Source organism: Eumetopias jubatus, unplaced genomic scaffold (assembly GCF_037043125.1).
Source record: "Eumetopias jubatus isolate StellerSeaLion01/CBP00866 unplaced genomic scaffold, mEumJub1_p1.0 scaffold_10, whole genome shotgun sequence".
NCBI classification, from domain to species: domain Eukaryota; kingdom Metazoa; phylum Chordata; class Mammalia; order Carnivora; family Otariidae; genus Eumetopias; species Eumetopias jubatus.
This window is the reverse complement of record NW_028274816.1, coordinates 58808246-58822800: the sequence shown is the minus strand read 5'-3', so window position 1 is coordinate 58822800 and position 14555 is coordinate 58808246. Positions and strand designations below refer to the sequence as shown.

The following is a 14555-nucleotide window of genomic DNA, read 5'->3' as shown; positions in this document are numbered from 1 at the left end:
TGTGGGGTGTAATGCGATCCCAGCATTGTTTGGGGGCAGGGGGACATTGGATTTTGAAATGCTAGGGAACTTATTCAGGGAGACCACTGAAACTTCATATTTCTGGACCTGGGGGCACTAGGATTGTGGCCATCGGTACCCACCACAATTTTATTTGGAGAGAAACAATAGATTGGGGCCTAGATCCTGAGTCCGGGAGTGCAAGAGTCAGGGTGTTCTGAAAGCCAAAGCTATGTTTCGGAGACAGCGGAAGCTGGGAGACTGTCATTTTGGCTCCAAGTGGTGCAGGGAGAAAGGAATCAGAGCCCCACTGCTGGTGTTTGGGGGTGCACTGAGTCGTTGGGGTTCCAGTATATGGGGCTTTGTATTGGAGGTCGGTGATTCCTCCACTCTCCTCTTTCTTCTCCTACTCACCCCCCCACACACCTCCCCTCATTGTCTTTGTCTCCTTGAGTAGGGGCCCAGGAGCTCCAGGCCCTGCCCTGTCTGGCCTCAGGCCCCAGGAATGCTTCCAGCACAATCAGGGCCCGCAGAACAACAGGTGCTCGTTCTCCCGCCCCTTCCACAGCTCTGGGGTGGGAGGAGGTGTCCAGCCCCCGGGCAGCAGGGGCAGGGCCTTGGCCAGCATCTGGGTGCCAGCAGGGCAGGCGTGGGGCTGGGCGGGGGGGCGGGGGGGGGAATGAGGGCTTTAAAACACTCCTTGGGGAGGCTTCCAAGCTCCAAGCTCACCACCAGCCTGCGTGTGGTCACCATGTGGTTCCTGGTTCTGTGCTTTGCCCTGTCCCTGGCAGGGACTGGTGAGACAGTGGGGAAGATGTGGGGTGGGGGAGTGGGCCCGACTCTCATACTTCCCTCACCCCCCGTAACTCCTTCCTGTCCCACAGTCCACCCCAGACCCAGGTCCCAGGCTCTCTCCCAGGCCCCTAAAGTCCTACTTCAGCCCCTCACCCCGGTCACAGTCCTCATTCTTGCAATCGGTCCCTGCTCCCTCCCAGGTACCCGCAGAACTTTCTCCTCTTCCCCACTCAGACGCCTGCCCCTCACCAAGGGGGCCGAGCCTGGGCCATCTCTGTCTCTTTGGGGGACTCCAACTCTTCCGAGGAGTGCTCCCAATCCCAGCAGACCCTGGGACCCTGATCACCCCCACCCACCCCCTTGTTCTCTATGGCTTTGTCTCCTGAGTCCCCAAATCCTTCTATACCCTGGTGATTTTTCCCATCTGGCTGTCAGCTTTCAACTAGGTCCTCCAGTCCCTGGCATCTGGTTCCCTTTAAATCTTCCCAGGACCCCCAAATTCCATCAGACACCTACGCTTCTCCCCAAACAGACTTTCTGGCCCGTGACTCCAGGTGGGCCCAACCATCCGGTATGAGGGTTCTACAGATGTCTCTTCCTTCCCCAACTTTTTGACCCTGAACCCTGATCCAGCACCCCACCTTTCTCCCTGAGGAAGAACACCCAGAACCCCCAACTATAGGTTCCTTTCCTTGTAGAATCTCCTTCTTCCCCACGCTCCAGTCCTCCCCAAGTGAATCCCTCCTGTATGACTCTGATTTTCTGGGCTTCTCTCCAGGATCCCAAATCCCTTCACGGCCCCACTGTCCCGCCCTACCTCCCCCAGTACTCCAGCATATGAGTCTACAACTCCACACCAAGTGGGTCCTCCCTGCATTCCCACAGCTGCTTGGCCCCAATACGCCTCCATCTCCATTCCCGTCCAGCACCACCCCCGAGAGGACTCCAGATCCCTCCAGTATCCTCAGACTATGAACCCCATCTCCATGAGAATCACCCAATCCCAGAAGAACTGTCATCCAGCTCTGCCTTCCCCCCGAGCCCCATCCCAGTCCTGACCCCAACTCCAGTTCCACGGCTTCACCCCTCTTACAAAGCCATTCCTGTTCAAGGACCCCAGACCCCCAGAGGACCCTCTCCCAGCCCCAGTCAAGGGACCTCAAGTTACACCCAGACTCCTCAGCCCAGATGCTATTCTCGGCCTCTCAGACCTACTTCCCCTGCATCTTTAAAGAATCCCAAAACCCAACCTAGACCCTAACCAATTTTTCAGGCTGGGATCCCTGTAACCCCCCTGCAATCCTTCCTTCCCAGCTTTTGAGCCACTCTCTAGGGGCCCTATATCCTCTATTTCTAGAATCTTTTTTCCCTCTCAGAACTTACAACTTTCTGTTCCCCAGGCCAACACCCCAAATCACCCCCTTATCACCCAATCCCCAGCCACATGCTACTCACACCCTGTCTTCTTGTCTCCTGCCTGATCCCTGTGGTTGGCTCTTTTCTCAGCATAGTCTCCCCACCCAGACCCACCACCAACCCATAATCCCAAGGATGGCTCCAGAATTCCAGAAACTTCCCACACCCCTTGCCCATCTCCCCAGACCCCCAGCCCTGCTCCTCTGCCCCCATGTCCCTCCGACCCAACATTACAGCTCCCTCTTCTAGCCCAGTACCCCCGGCCCCACTGCCACCTCCCAGCTGCCCTGACCCAGCACCCCTTCCACAGGTGCCGTGCCCCCCATCCAGTCCCGGATCATAGGAGGCTGGGACTGTGAGCAGAATTCCCAACCCTGGCAGGCAGCTCTGTACCATTACAGCAAGTTCCAGTGCGGGGGCGTCCTGGTGCACCCACAGTGGGTGCTCACAGCTGCCCACTGCATAAATGAGTGAGTGGGGGCAGGGCACGTGGGGAGGGGGCGTCTGTGCTCCCACGGGAATAAACAACGGGGCACCGACCCTGGGTTCACCTCAGGGGAGGCTGGGGGACTGAGGGAAACAGATGGTACTGGGCTGGGTCCCATGGACAGTGGCAGGGACAACCCCAGGGAAGCCCTCCCATGGCAGCCTGTGTCTCTGTCTCTCCCTGTAACTGTGTCTCTGTGTCTCTCAGTAACTGGCTCTGTTGTGTGTCTATCTGAGTAAGATTTATCTCTGTATCTCTCTCTCTGTTTGGTGTCTCTGTGTGTCTCCGTGTGTCTGTCCACCTCCGGGTCCCTCTGCTGCCTCCCTGTCACTGTAGGTCTCACCCTCCATCTCTCTGCCCCATCTCTCTCTCTCTCTCTGGGTCTCTGCCTCACTCTCTCTCCCCCATCGCTGCTGAGCACCCCCAGGACGAGACTGAGGGGGACCCCCAGAGAAAAGGAAGGGATTATCCTGAGGTGTGTGTGAGGGGGCTTCTCATGTGCCCAGCCCCTCCCTCCAGGACAATGAAGCACCGCAGGGGACACAGGGGAGGGCTGGTTTCAGCTGGAGCCTGGTGGGGGCCCCGGAGGAAGGCGGAGGAGGAAGAGAAGGAGGAGGAGGAAGGGGGAGAAAGTCTGGGGAGGGAGGTGGAGCAGACCTTGGGCTGGGGGCCAGGCCAGCGGCTGCTGGGGAGCCAGTCCCACAGCCCCTGCTGCAGCTGAGCCAGTCCCAGGCCCCCTCCCCGCTCCTCCCCGTTCTCCCTCCCCGTTCTCGCTCCCCGTTCTCGCTCAGGCTGTGCCCCACCCCCACAGCCTGTATTCCGCACTCTCCCCCTTTGCTTCCTGGCCCCGTCTCACTGAGCCTGCTGCTCCTTCTCCTCCCTGTCTGTTCCTTCCCTCCCATGGACTCTTCTGTCTCTGCCTCCTTTGTGCTCTGTCTCTCACGGTCCTCCCTCTGCCTCTCACCCACTCTCCCTCTGTGCTCTCTGTATTTCACTCTCCCTGTCTTTGTCTCTGCCTTTGACCTTGTCACATTTTTCTCTCACTCACTGTCTTTTCTTCATAGCTCTTTACCTTCCCAACTGTCTCTCCCTCCAAGGTTACTCCTTGTCTCTCTCTGTCTTCGGGACCCTCCCTGGCCCCATTTCCCTTTCGACCTCCTCTCTCCTCATTCCCTGGGGCCCCCTCTCTCCCCAGGAATTACCAGCTCTGGCTGGGTCGCCACAACCTGTTCGAGCATGAAGACACAGCCCAGTTTGTCCAGGTCAGTGATAGCTTCCCACACCCTGAATTCAACCTGAGTCTCCTGAAGAACCATACCCAGCTCCCCGAAGAGGACTATAGCCATGACCTCATGCTGCTGCGCCTGACAGAGCCCGCCCAGATTACAGATGCTGTGAGGGTCCTGGACCTGCCCACGCAGGAACCCCAACTGGGGAGCACCTGCCACGCCTCTGGCTGGGGCAGCATTGAACCAGATAAGTGTACGCTAGGGGCCAGACTGTGCAGCCTGGAGCCCAGACACTTGGGTGTAGGGAGGAGGGGGCTGGGGACCGGACTCAGGGTCTGAGGGAGGAGGGGCTGAGGAGTCACCTGTGGTCTGGTCACAGCCCTTTTAATCTCTGGTCTGTAGTCATATACCCAGACAATCTCCAGTGTGTGGACCTCAAACTCCTGTCCAATGATGTATGTGCCAAAGCCCACTCCCAGAAGGTGACAGAGTTCATGCTGTGTGCTGGACAGTTGGAGGGCGGCAAGGACACCTGTGCGGTGAGCCAGCGTGCCCCACCCCGCGCCCCCAGGTCTCGAGGTGCTGGGGGAGGGGACTCAGGTTCTGGACTGCTGTTGAGAGCTAACCAGGCATCCATCTCCACTGCTACCCAACTCCAGCTTCCCCCAACCGAGCCTCGGCGCCCTCCCCCCTGCCCCCTTTCCTTCCCACACCCTCAACCTGGTATCCCACGGATCTCCCTACTCCACATCAGAGTTCACCTCTGTTGGAATCCCGCCGCCCTCTGGCAGTGGACTCTGGAGAGAACTGTGTCTTTTCCCGGAGCACTGTGTGCGCTCTGTGAGCCCAGCCAGGTGTGCTCCACGGGCAGAACGGGGGACCTTGCTGACCTTTCTTTTGCTCTCCCCTTTGTGCTGCAGGGTGACTCGGGGGGTCCACTGATCTGCGATGGTGTGCTTCAAGGAATCACATCCTGGGGCAACATGCCATGTGGCAGCCCCAATACGCCCGCGATCTACACCAAAGTGATCTCGCACCTGGAGTGGATCAAGGAGACCATGACAGCCAATTCCTGAATGCCCCCAACATGTTCCCTACCCCAGTAAAATCGAATACGCATCAAATTCGCATCACGTTTGGTGTCCTCTGGCCTTCCAGATGCTGGGAACCTGGAAGCTGGGGATCCACCCAGCCCAGTCTAGAATCCTCTACAGCCCTCCCAGGCTCGCGGCAGGAGGCGTGCACGAATGAGCTAGGGAAAAGGAAGGAGGAGAAACAGGTGTAGACAAACCGGCAGAGAGAGGCTCAGATCCCAAAGGACAAGCAAGGCAGGGACTCGATACCGGTTCACACATTTGGACCCGACCCTGCTCTGGGGGAGAGGACGCAACGGAGGGTCGGACTTAAAGGTTGTGAGGCGCCCACGTTTTATTGTGTCGGAAACGTCAGTAAGGGGGGGCGGGTAGGCAATGTTATCACAAGCCACGCCTTTCGGGGGAGAGGCTGGCTCCCCAGAACCGCGTAGCTACATCAAATGCTGGGCAGTTAAGTGTCCCGCCGGGGGCGTGACTGGATATCCAGGGGCGGGACTCGCCCTCGGAAGGGGAGGAGTTCCCACGTTGGAGTGCAACTTCGGGGCGTGGCCTGATAGGGCTAGCTTACGGAAAAGGAGGGGGCGGTGTCGCACTGTAGGGGTGGGAGCAGGATGAGGATTCAGTGGGCGGGAACAGAGCTGCAAAGGGTAACCCTAGCTCGAGGGGTGGGGCATGTTCTTTGGGAGTGGGGCCTCGAAGGGAGGGCTAATCTCGGGCTCGTGGCCGCGATGAAGGGGACGGGCCCGGTATCTGACTGCGGTCACTGGTCAGTATCCTGAGAAGCTCGGGCGCTACTGCTTCGAGAGGCTTGAGGGGGTGAGTGCATTGGGCAGGTCCACGGTGTGCTTCTGGTCCGCGGCGGACTGTTCTTGGGACATGCGTCTCGTGGTGTTCTGCTGCGAGGCCCACCGACGACAGCTCACCCGCCGCTCTTTAAAGGACGTCCTTTTGCTCCACATGCCCACGTGGTTTAAGTAGCTCAGCGCTCCTGCGGGCGGGAGGGCTAGTGGGCGGTTGAACTTCGAGCCCCGCCCTGGGCCCCGCCCCATCCCCCGAGGGCTCCTCCCCTCGGGTCCGCCCCTATCCGGCCCCAGGCCCTGCCTCCAGTTTTCCCCGGGCTCCGCCCCCTGCCCTACCGAGGCACCGCCCCTTCCTCCCGAGGCCCCGCCCTCACCGGACCACAGCATCAAGGCACCGGCAGCCCAGCACAGGTAGGTGGTCACCAGGTAGGATACCTGTGGCCTCGGGCGCAACGTCTCGCAGTTGACTACAAAGAGTGTCAGACTGAGAACAATCAGGAGGCCTGCACTGGGGTGGGGCCAGAGATGGACACAAGGCTGGACAGGGACCCCAGGACCCCCCAGAAAGAGAGGAGAGACAGACAGCCTCTCCTCTCTCACTCTCCGTGACAAGCCATTGTGTGCGCGCGCGCACACACACACACATACACTCCTGTGACAGACAGAAAGATACCCGGACAGAAGTGTAAAGAAAGAGAGGGGAAACAGGAAGGAGAGAGAGATACCCCCTACAGTCACCCCGACTGCGAAAGATAAAGTAGCATGGAGATGCACACAGAAAGAGTGGGGCAGAGACCCCAACTGACATTCAAAGACAGACCCAGCAGATAGCACCTCTTACCCCAAGCCGACCCTTACCAATGCTGAAGCTGAGAGAACTGAAGACAAGGTCGATCTTAGTTAGGCGTCGGAAGACTGGCCGGAAGGAGAGGCCCATGGTGGGGAGGAGGACGAGACACAGGGTCAGGGCCAGCATCATGAAGCCCATGCTCATATGGATGAGAACTAGGGGCAGAAGAGGAAATGCTCCAGAGTCATCCCCAGACACTCTCCAAGGTCACCCTCCAATCTCATCCCACTGACATCCCCATGAGCAGCCCCATGGACACCCCCAAAGTTTGGCAACACACATCCTCAACTTCACCCCCACACCCATCACCTAAGTTCCTTCCTAGAAACCCCAAAATGACTCTCACTCTCACAAAGTCACCCCAGGCACCTGTAAAGTCAAAATCATCCCCGATTATACCCTCAAGTTTGTCCCAAATCACCCCCCACCTACCCCAAAGTCAACCCCAGAATGCTCATAATCAACTCCACCCATACAGATGACCCCTGAGTCACCCCCACTCACATCCTCAAAGTCACCCCACAGAATCATCTCAACCATTTCTAGAGTCATCCCCACAGACACCTCCAAAGTCATCCCACTCACACTCCCAAAAGGCATCCCACAGCAACTCACATTAATACCCTCAGTATCATACCCAGACACTCCCAATAGCACCCTCAAAGTTATCCAAGACGCTTTAGTCACCCATAGTCTCCAAAATCGCCCTACTGCTGCTAAAGTCTCTCCCATTCACATCCCAAGCTCTCCCAGTTATCGCATTTACACTCCCAGAACCTCTCGAATATCACCTCCATTCACATCCCAGAGCCCCCCATAGACATTCTCCAAATCCCCCACCTTGACCCCCAGAGCATACACAGATATGTACACACAAGAAAAACTTCCAAATACCCTAAAACCACATAATCCCACTCAGGTTGAGTTGCTATTTATCCAATATATGTTTCAAAACAACAAGAATTTTGGCCCCTTCTGAGAATTACATCTCCTTTTAGCCCTTCCCTACCTTGCCTACTTTTGAACGGTGCAAGATGGCTTCAGCCAAATAAGCTAAGACTCCATCTACTTTGTTTCCGACAAACTGCGTATCTCTAACACATAACCAGAAAGTAAAACTTGGTCATATATACAGAATAGCAACAGTCCTCTGGGGCTCAATCACAAAATCCTGGTTGAGAACTTATGACATGCTTTGCCTTCTGGGGCCACAAAAATAGTCATGCCTCTGGCTGAAACAATCACAGTGCTCCGTACCACAGGCCATGGTGATTGGCCCAAAGATGGGCACATGACCAAAGCCAACTAATCAAGCTCTGCTCTGGACTTCTCTCTCTCTCTCTCTCTCTCTCTCTCTCTCTCTCTCTCTCTCTTTTAGATTTTATTTATTTATTTGAGAGAGAGAAAGAGCACAAGCAGGGGGAGTGGCAGGCAGAGGGAGAAGCAGGCTCCCTGCAGAGCAAGGACCCTGGGATCATGACCTGAGCCAAAGGCAGATGCTTAACCAACTGAGCCACCCAGGCGTCCCCTGGGACTTTTTCTAACTGAAGCTGTCAAGAGCGCGCTTTCCTCTAGTCAAGAGGATTATGAGCCTGGGGCTGCCTGAGCCTTGGACCCAGTCTCATGAGGGCAGGAGATCTGATAGAGTAAAACTAAGAAAGAAAAGCAGACAAGGGGACAGGAGAGAGAGTTGAGATGACATTCAAGTCCCTGGCTCTTGTCATCCCAGAGACTGGAGTGCCTGTGGTTTGGTCAGAAGTAGACATTTGTGGTGTAAGCCTCAAGGTCCATTCCCTACTCTCAGCCCCAGTTATAAGCTAATCAATGCCTTGCATTGCTCTGGCTGCTATATTTGTTTTGGGGTACTCATGTGACCCAGTCACACAAGACTTTTGTAGGAACTTTTTGTGTTCTTTTTCCTGCCAGACTTGAGGCCACATTGTTAGTATTTCTGTCAGTTGTCTGTCTGTCTGCTCTCAGATCCATTCCCCACCCTTCCCCGTTCTGTACTGTAAGGACTACATTTCTGAGCCTCCTTTGCTCATTGGCTTATCAGTATGTTTGGCTTATGGGCAGCACCAGCAGAAGACTGGCTCTGGAAGGAGAGGACAAGCCAGTGTATTTATTTCCCTCTCCCCAACCCCCACCTCAGCTGGTGTCTTTATTAGCAGTAACTGCATTTTTTTTTTTTTTTCTGTGATTCTAGTCACCTCTAAGCAAATCCCACCATGAGTCTATGCCTTCCAGATGGCTCCAGCTTCCAGGCTCTGGTAATACCACCACCTCCCTTTCTTCTGTCCCTATATTTACCCCCTCTGAAGCATCTAGAATGATTTCTTTTCCTAACTAGATCCTGACTTATCACTATGTGGAGCTTTGAGAATGAGGCCAATTTAAGTACCCAAGAAAGAGACAGATGGTAATGTCTGATGCTATCACTTGGACCCTTGAATTCAGCCATGCCTGAAAGCATTCCTGTTCCCACCCTTTTTCACTTAGGTGAGACCATAAATTCCTTCACTCGAGCTATTGCAAGTCAGAGTTTCTGTTACTTATGATCCCAAAGACGCCTGACTAATTCAAATCCTTTCTGTAAGTTGGCAAGGAGCACAGGATTTGATGCCGCCTGCATATCACACACTAAAATCACAGTCAAACCCTAATACACACACACACACACACACACACAACCAGAATTGAATTTTCACCAAAAATCTAGAGGAAGAAGAACTCCCCAAAGCTGAGATGCAATTGGTAAAATCTCAGAGGCAAAGGTGGGGAAATTAGAACATAAAAATTCTAAGTTTCTACACCTTAAAAAAGGCCCTCATAACCTATATGTTATGTCTTTATGCCAACCATAAAGCATTGTACATTCTTAGCATTCAATAAATGATGATTTACTTTTAAAAAGAGAGCTGTCATACCACCTTGTGTGTTTTTTAAGTGATAAACATATACATTAAATAGAGAGACATACTTATATGTGTGGGTGTGTATGTATGTGTTTGTAGATAAACATAGCTATATTCTCATATGTGCAGAAAATAAGACAAGAAGAACACACAAGAGCTTAAAAATGGCTTAGTAGCATCGGTTGCCCCCAGGAAGGGGAATGGGTGGGATGGTAGACAGAAATGCGAGAGAGACTCTTACACTTGTTAAAATGTTGAACTGTGTAAATATACTGCCTGTTCAAATAAAAGTAACTTAAATTTTAAAATAAAGAAAAACTTTAAAATCACCCAAAGTTAATGTGTTAGAGCAAAAGGAGAATGAAATGAACATTCACCACTCTTTTTTGTCTTCCCAGCACCTCTGAACACCAGTCCACATTTGGAGAATTTTCCCCAACATATGCATCCACACTTTCCAGGAAGAAAACCAGCCTCCCATAGAGTTAAGACCTCAGCACATGACAAGGTTCCACCAATAAAGAGCCACACTAGACTTGGAATCAGCAGCTAAGAGTGGGCATGGACTCTATTCTGATAGGTGTGGCCACAGCCACCTCCAGGGTCCCAGGGCAGCAGAGAAAGAGGTTCCCCAGTGGAGTCCAGGCCTGGAGAGACTGGGCTGCACAGAGCAAGCTGCAGTGTGCGCGCCCAACCAGCCAGTCCTCCGGGGGCTCTTTGGGCATGGTCCTGATCACTTGGCGCCTGGAGCCCAGTTCTCTGGCCCTGCAGGGATTCTGCAAACTCCCCAACATCCTGTATAAATCTATTTTCTGCTTAAACTAGCTTTAATTGTTTTCTGTTGCTTGTCATGAGAATCCTGACTTCTCTAGGGAGTGTATATCAAAGTCTTAACAAAGTCTCCTCAGCTCTTCTGAAGGACTGCTATTCCACTCTTGGGAATCTACCCCCAGGGTAATTATGCTCCAGGAAAGTACCATCAATATGGGAGGAAGTTGTGAATTGTTGTTTTTGTCCACCCAGCATCCATTCCCATTCTTCTGGCAACAACAGCTTGACTTTGTTCAGAGGAACTCTCTGCCCACCCTTGGTCCTTGTGCTTCTGACAGAAATGACCCCTCCATTGACTCGTAAGAAAAGTGTGTGATCCAGACCCAGCTAATCACAGCAAGACATCTCCCTGACCACGGCAACTGGGTGCAGAGAGGATAGAGAAATCCCAGGGAAGTAAATCTGATCCTATCAGAGCTAAAACTGAGATCTTTGCTTGAGGGCTACAGAAGACAACTTACTCTCTTTTCCCCCATGGTTGTTCACAGAAAGGACAGAATCTGGGTGCTGATGATGGGCCCCATTACCACTGCCTAGGCATAGCTTGCCTACAAGGAAGCCTTCACAGAGAGGTGGCAAGAGACAGATTCCCTAATGACACCCTTTAAGCGCCTGGATCCAGCAGTACCTGAACCTGGGATAGATCTATGCCTCTGTACTTTTCCATAACCTGAAACCATGTTTGTCTTACTTACACCAACTTGAGTTTGGGAGGTATACACAAAAGAGATATCTGAAATAAATAAATAAGATTAATACCACACAATGTTCTGGAAGTTTCATAAACTTATTTGAGATCTGAAACGAAGGTAGGTGCATTGGCTGAAAAAAAAAATCCCTTATAATAATAATAGCTAAAGCTGGTGTAGTGCTTAATATGAGCCAGGCACTGTTTTAATTCCTCTACTTGTTTTAACTTGCTAATTCTTCAAACAATGCATGAATAGAGACCACTACACTACCATTTTAGAAATGAGGAAACTGAGCCGTAAAGAGGTCAAAGAAGGTGCCCAAGATCACCCAGTCAACAAGTGATTGAGCCAGGATCCAAACCCAGGCACTCTGACTCCAGGTTCTGGGTTGTCTCCTGTTGCAGTGTTCAAAATCACTGGAAACACACAGAGACCTACAAGGAAGCAAAATGTTTCTGAAGGAGCTGGAAATCATCTTTTTTTTAATCGTCTTAAAAAAAAAACAACAACACTCATTTAAAAAATGAGGGAGAGGGGCCCCTGGGGGGCACAGTCAGTTGAACATCTGATTCTTGGTTTCAGCTCAGGTCAGGATCTCCAGGTCCTGAGATCAAGCCCCACCTCAGGCTCAGTGCAGAGTCTGCTTGGGACTCTCTCTGCCTCTCCCTCTGCCCCTCCCCCTGCACTCTCTCTCTCAAATAAATACATATATCTTTTTTTTTTTTTTAAAGTGAGAGAGAGAATGAGGGCATCTTTAACCATCTAATGATGAGGCAGATTGGTTTTCGGTCAATTGTAGTGCTCTGCCCATGCACCAGGACAGTCCTGTTTCCCTGTTTCCTCAAAAGCTATATGTAACTCCAGGAGACTCCTTCACAAGGCCTTCAGAGAATCTCCAGAGACCCTCCCGAGAATTCCAAACATTTTCCCCAAGAACATCCAAAAAGATTCCCCCAGAGATTCCTGCCCCTGATAGCCTCCTGAGTTACCCCCTCCTTCAAGGATCCCATAGCCTGTCCAGGCTCCTACTGACCGGTGACTTGGCCCAGGCTGGCACACTTGTGCTTTCTGCAGTCTGTCCAGATGCCCAGGTAGCCAGTATAAAAGCCCTGCAAGTAGGCCAGACGTCCATCTGCCACGCTGAGCACCATCAGGGTTGCAAGGACGTTGAAGACGAGAGACCAGCCCCGCAGGATGAACTTGCGGTCCTCATCCCAGGAAGAGACCACGTCGGCTGGGAAAGAAGAGAGTTCTGGGGGCCAGGATCCACCTGCAACCCACTGCTGCATGCTAGTCTCCATTTCTGACCACGTCCACATCTCCACCCCCACCCAGATCTTGCCTTTTACCCCATTTTCAATCCCCTTCCTCCAGCCATCTCCCCACCCCCACCCGAACCCCAATACCCACCTCTGCCCCATCTCTGATTCCAAACTCATCCTCATTCTCATCTCTAACCATAATGCCCACCTCAGCCCCCATCCACAACCCCGTTCGAAGCCCAAACCTACTTGTTTTGTCTCCAACCCCATCCTCCAGTTCCTGTTCCCCAAACCCCAGCTCCATCACTGCTCTCAACTTCATCCCCTTATCTAGACCCCTGTCACAAATCCCAATCCAGGACACACACAGCTACAACACAGCCTCCAAAGTGTGTTCACGAGGCTGAGACCCATGGTATCGCCTACACCCTACATTCACCAAGCCCCTGTGATCCTGCCAACCTTCCCAACCTGCAGGGACTCCTGTCCCCGCTCCCTTGCTCGCTCACCTTCAGCCGCACTAGACTTCACAGGGTCCCATTCACACTGAGAGCTTTCCTACCTCGGCACCTCCACACACAGTTCAGGCTGCTCCTTCTGCCTGGAACACTCTTCTTCCACCCATGCCCAGAATGCCCTAACCACCCTCCCGTGCCCCTCCTTCCACATCTCCTTTCCTGAGCTGCCCAGCCCAGCCCAGCCTCAATTCTTGGGTGAGGTCACCCACCAAATGCTCCCACAGTGCGATGTGCAACTTGTCTTCACTGGTATCACACAGACTTGTGATTCCCCTTGTTTCACTACTTTTTTCCCCTACCAGTCTTCCCCAATGGACCTCCTGGAGGGTAGGGAACAAATCTCTTCTGGTTCCCACTGCACCCTCATCAGCTGGTATAGAGCTTTTGCTGTTTGTTCAATGAAAAGGGTCATGATTGAATGCAAGAATAAATGAACTGGTGGGGGCATCCATGGTATCTAAACAGAGTAATTCCTTCCTGTCCTTCTGTGGCACCTCTCAATGTGGATTTCAGAAGTTGGATATACGGGTCTTGGACTTGGGAAGGAGCTCGGGGGGATGGACAAAGTTACTTGGAGCGTCAAAATCAACATCTGCGAAGTGTAAAAAAATCCAACAGGTTTTGATTACAATGAGTTCTATGTGCTTTTATGTTATTAACCCACTTCATCCTTAAGACAACCCTCTAAAGTGTCATTATCTCCTTGGACAAATGAGGAAGCTAAGGTGCAGAGGAGTTGGATATTCATGTAATTAAAGACATAAAAGTTTGTGGATTTTTCTTTTTACTTTCTTTCTTTCTTTTTTTCCCCCAAAAGGTTACCACAAAAGCCAAAAGGAAGGATGGGGGAAAGGCAAGTTTGAAATATCTCCACTCCTGACTGGAAAGGCTGCAAACACTTGGAGTACCTGCATTCCCACTGACCTCTTTTGAGCCCTTCTCAAGCTGTGGCTGTTCTGCCTCCCCTCCCAAGCCCAGACTGCAGGTCTCTGAGGCAGTGAATGGGTCCAACCTTCTCTCGGTCCCCAAGGCCTCAGGAGAAAGTAAAGAAAGACAGAGACAGAGGAGAAAGAGAGCAAGGAGAGACACCGAACTTAAAAAGGGAATACAAGGAGGAAATTAATTCAGGGAAGGCCCTGGGAGTGGGGCATGGTAGGGGCAGATAGGAGGAGGGACTTACAAATTCAGATCTCAAGCCCTCCAGAAACTGTAAGAACTGACCTCAGAGATGCTGGTGCCCTAGTGCTGGCTCAGCCCTGCCCAGCCCTGACCCTACTCTAGCCCTGATTCTGCTCTGTCTGGTCACTCCCCCCAGTGCTCTGCTCTGTCTGGTCACTCCCCCCAACTGCCACCCCACCCCTACCCAGTCCTGACATCTCTCAGATCCATCCATGACCTCTTCTTGACCCAATCCTGACCTTGCCCATACCCTACATGGAGCCCACCCTGACCCAACCTCAGCCCAGCCCCCATGTCACTCACACAGGGTAGAGTATGAATCCATGGCCAACTTCCTAACCTCCTGGAATCTCTCCAACTGTCATGGAACCTCCTCCCTGCCCCCAGCTGCAGGCCAGACTGAAGCCCTGAGGCCTGCCCCTGGACAGCAGGAGAGACCAGAGAACACAGAAGAAGGGTCAGAGAGATCCAAACCACAAAGAACAGA

The 14555-nt window shown here is 52.8% G+C and overlaps 2 protein-coding genes across 3 annotated transcripts; one reads left to right on the top strand and one right to left on the bottom strand.

The window, feature by feature from the left end:
* The first annotated feature begins 679 nt into the window (after positions 1-679).
* KLK1 (kallikrein 1) lies at positions 680-5003 on the top strand. 2 transcript variants are annotated; one of them, XM_028091554.2, is made up of 5 exons: positions 680-797; positions 2522-2681; positions 3894-4180; positions 4330-4466; positions 4848-5003. In XM_028091554.2, the coding sequence occupies exons 1-5, from the start codon at positions 680-682 to the stop codon at positions 5001-5003; spliced, it is 858 nt and encodes a 285-aa protein (XP_027947355.2). The 2 variants fall into 2 exon arrangements, with proteins under 2 accessions (XP_027947355.2, XP_087883342.1); XM_088027216.1 differs by having other exon boundaries at positions 752-797; positions 2522-2683; positions 3857-4180.
* An 809-nt stretch (positions 5004-5812) lies between these two features.
* Positions 5813-14393, bottom strand: LOC148163257 (uncharacterized). Its single transcript, XM_088026954.1, has 5 exons — positions 14372-14393; positions 12143-12343; positions 6680-6826; positions 6196-6324; positions 5813-6009 (listed from the first exon to the last, which is right to left on the bottom strand). The coding sequence occupies exons 1-5, from the start codon at positions 14391-14393 to the stop codon at positions 5813-5815; spliced, it is 696 nt and encodes a 231-aa protein (XP_087883080.1).
* Between the last annotated feature and the right edge of the window lie 162 nt (positions 14394-14555).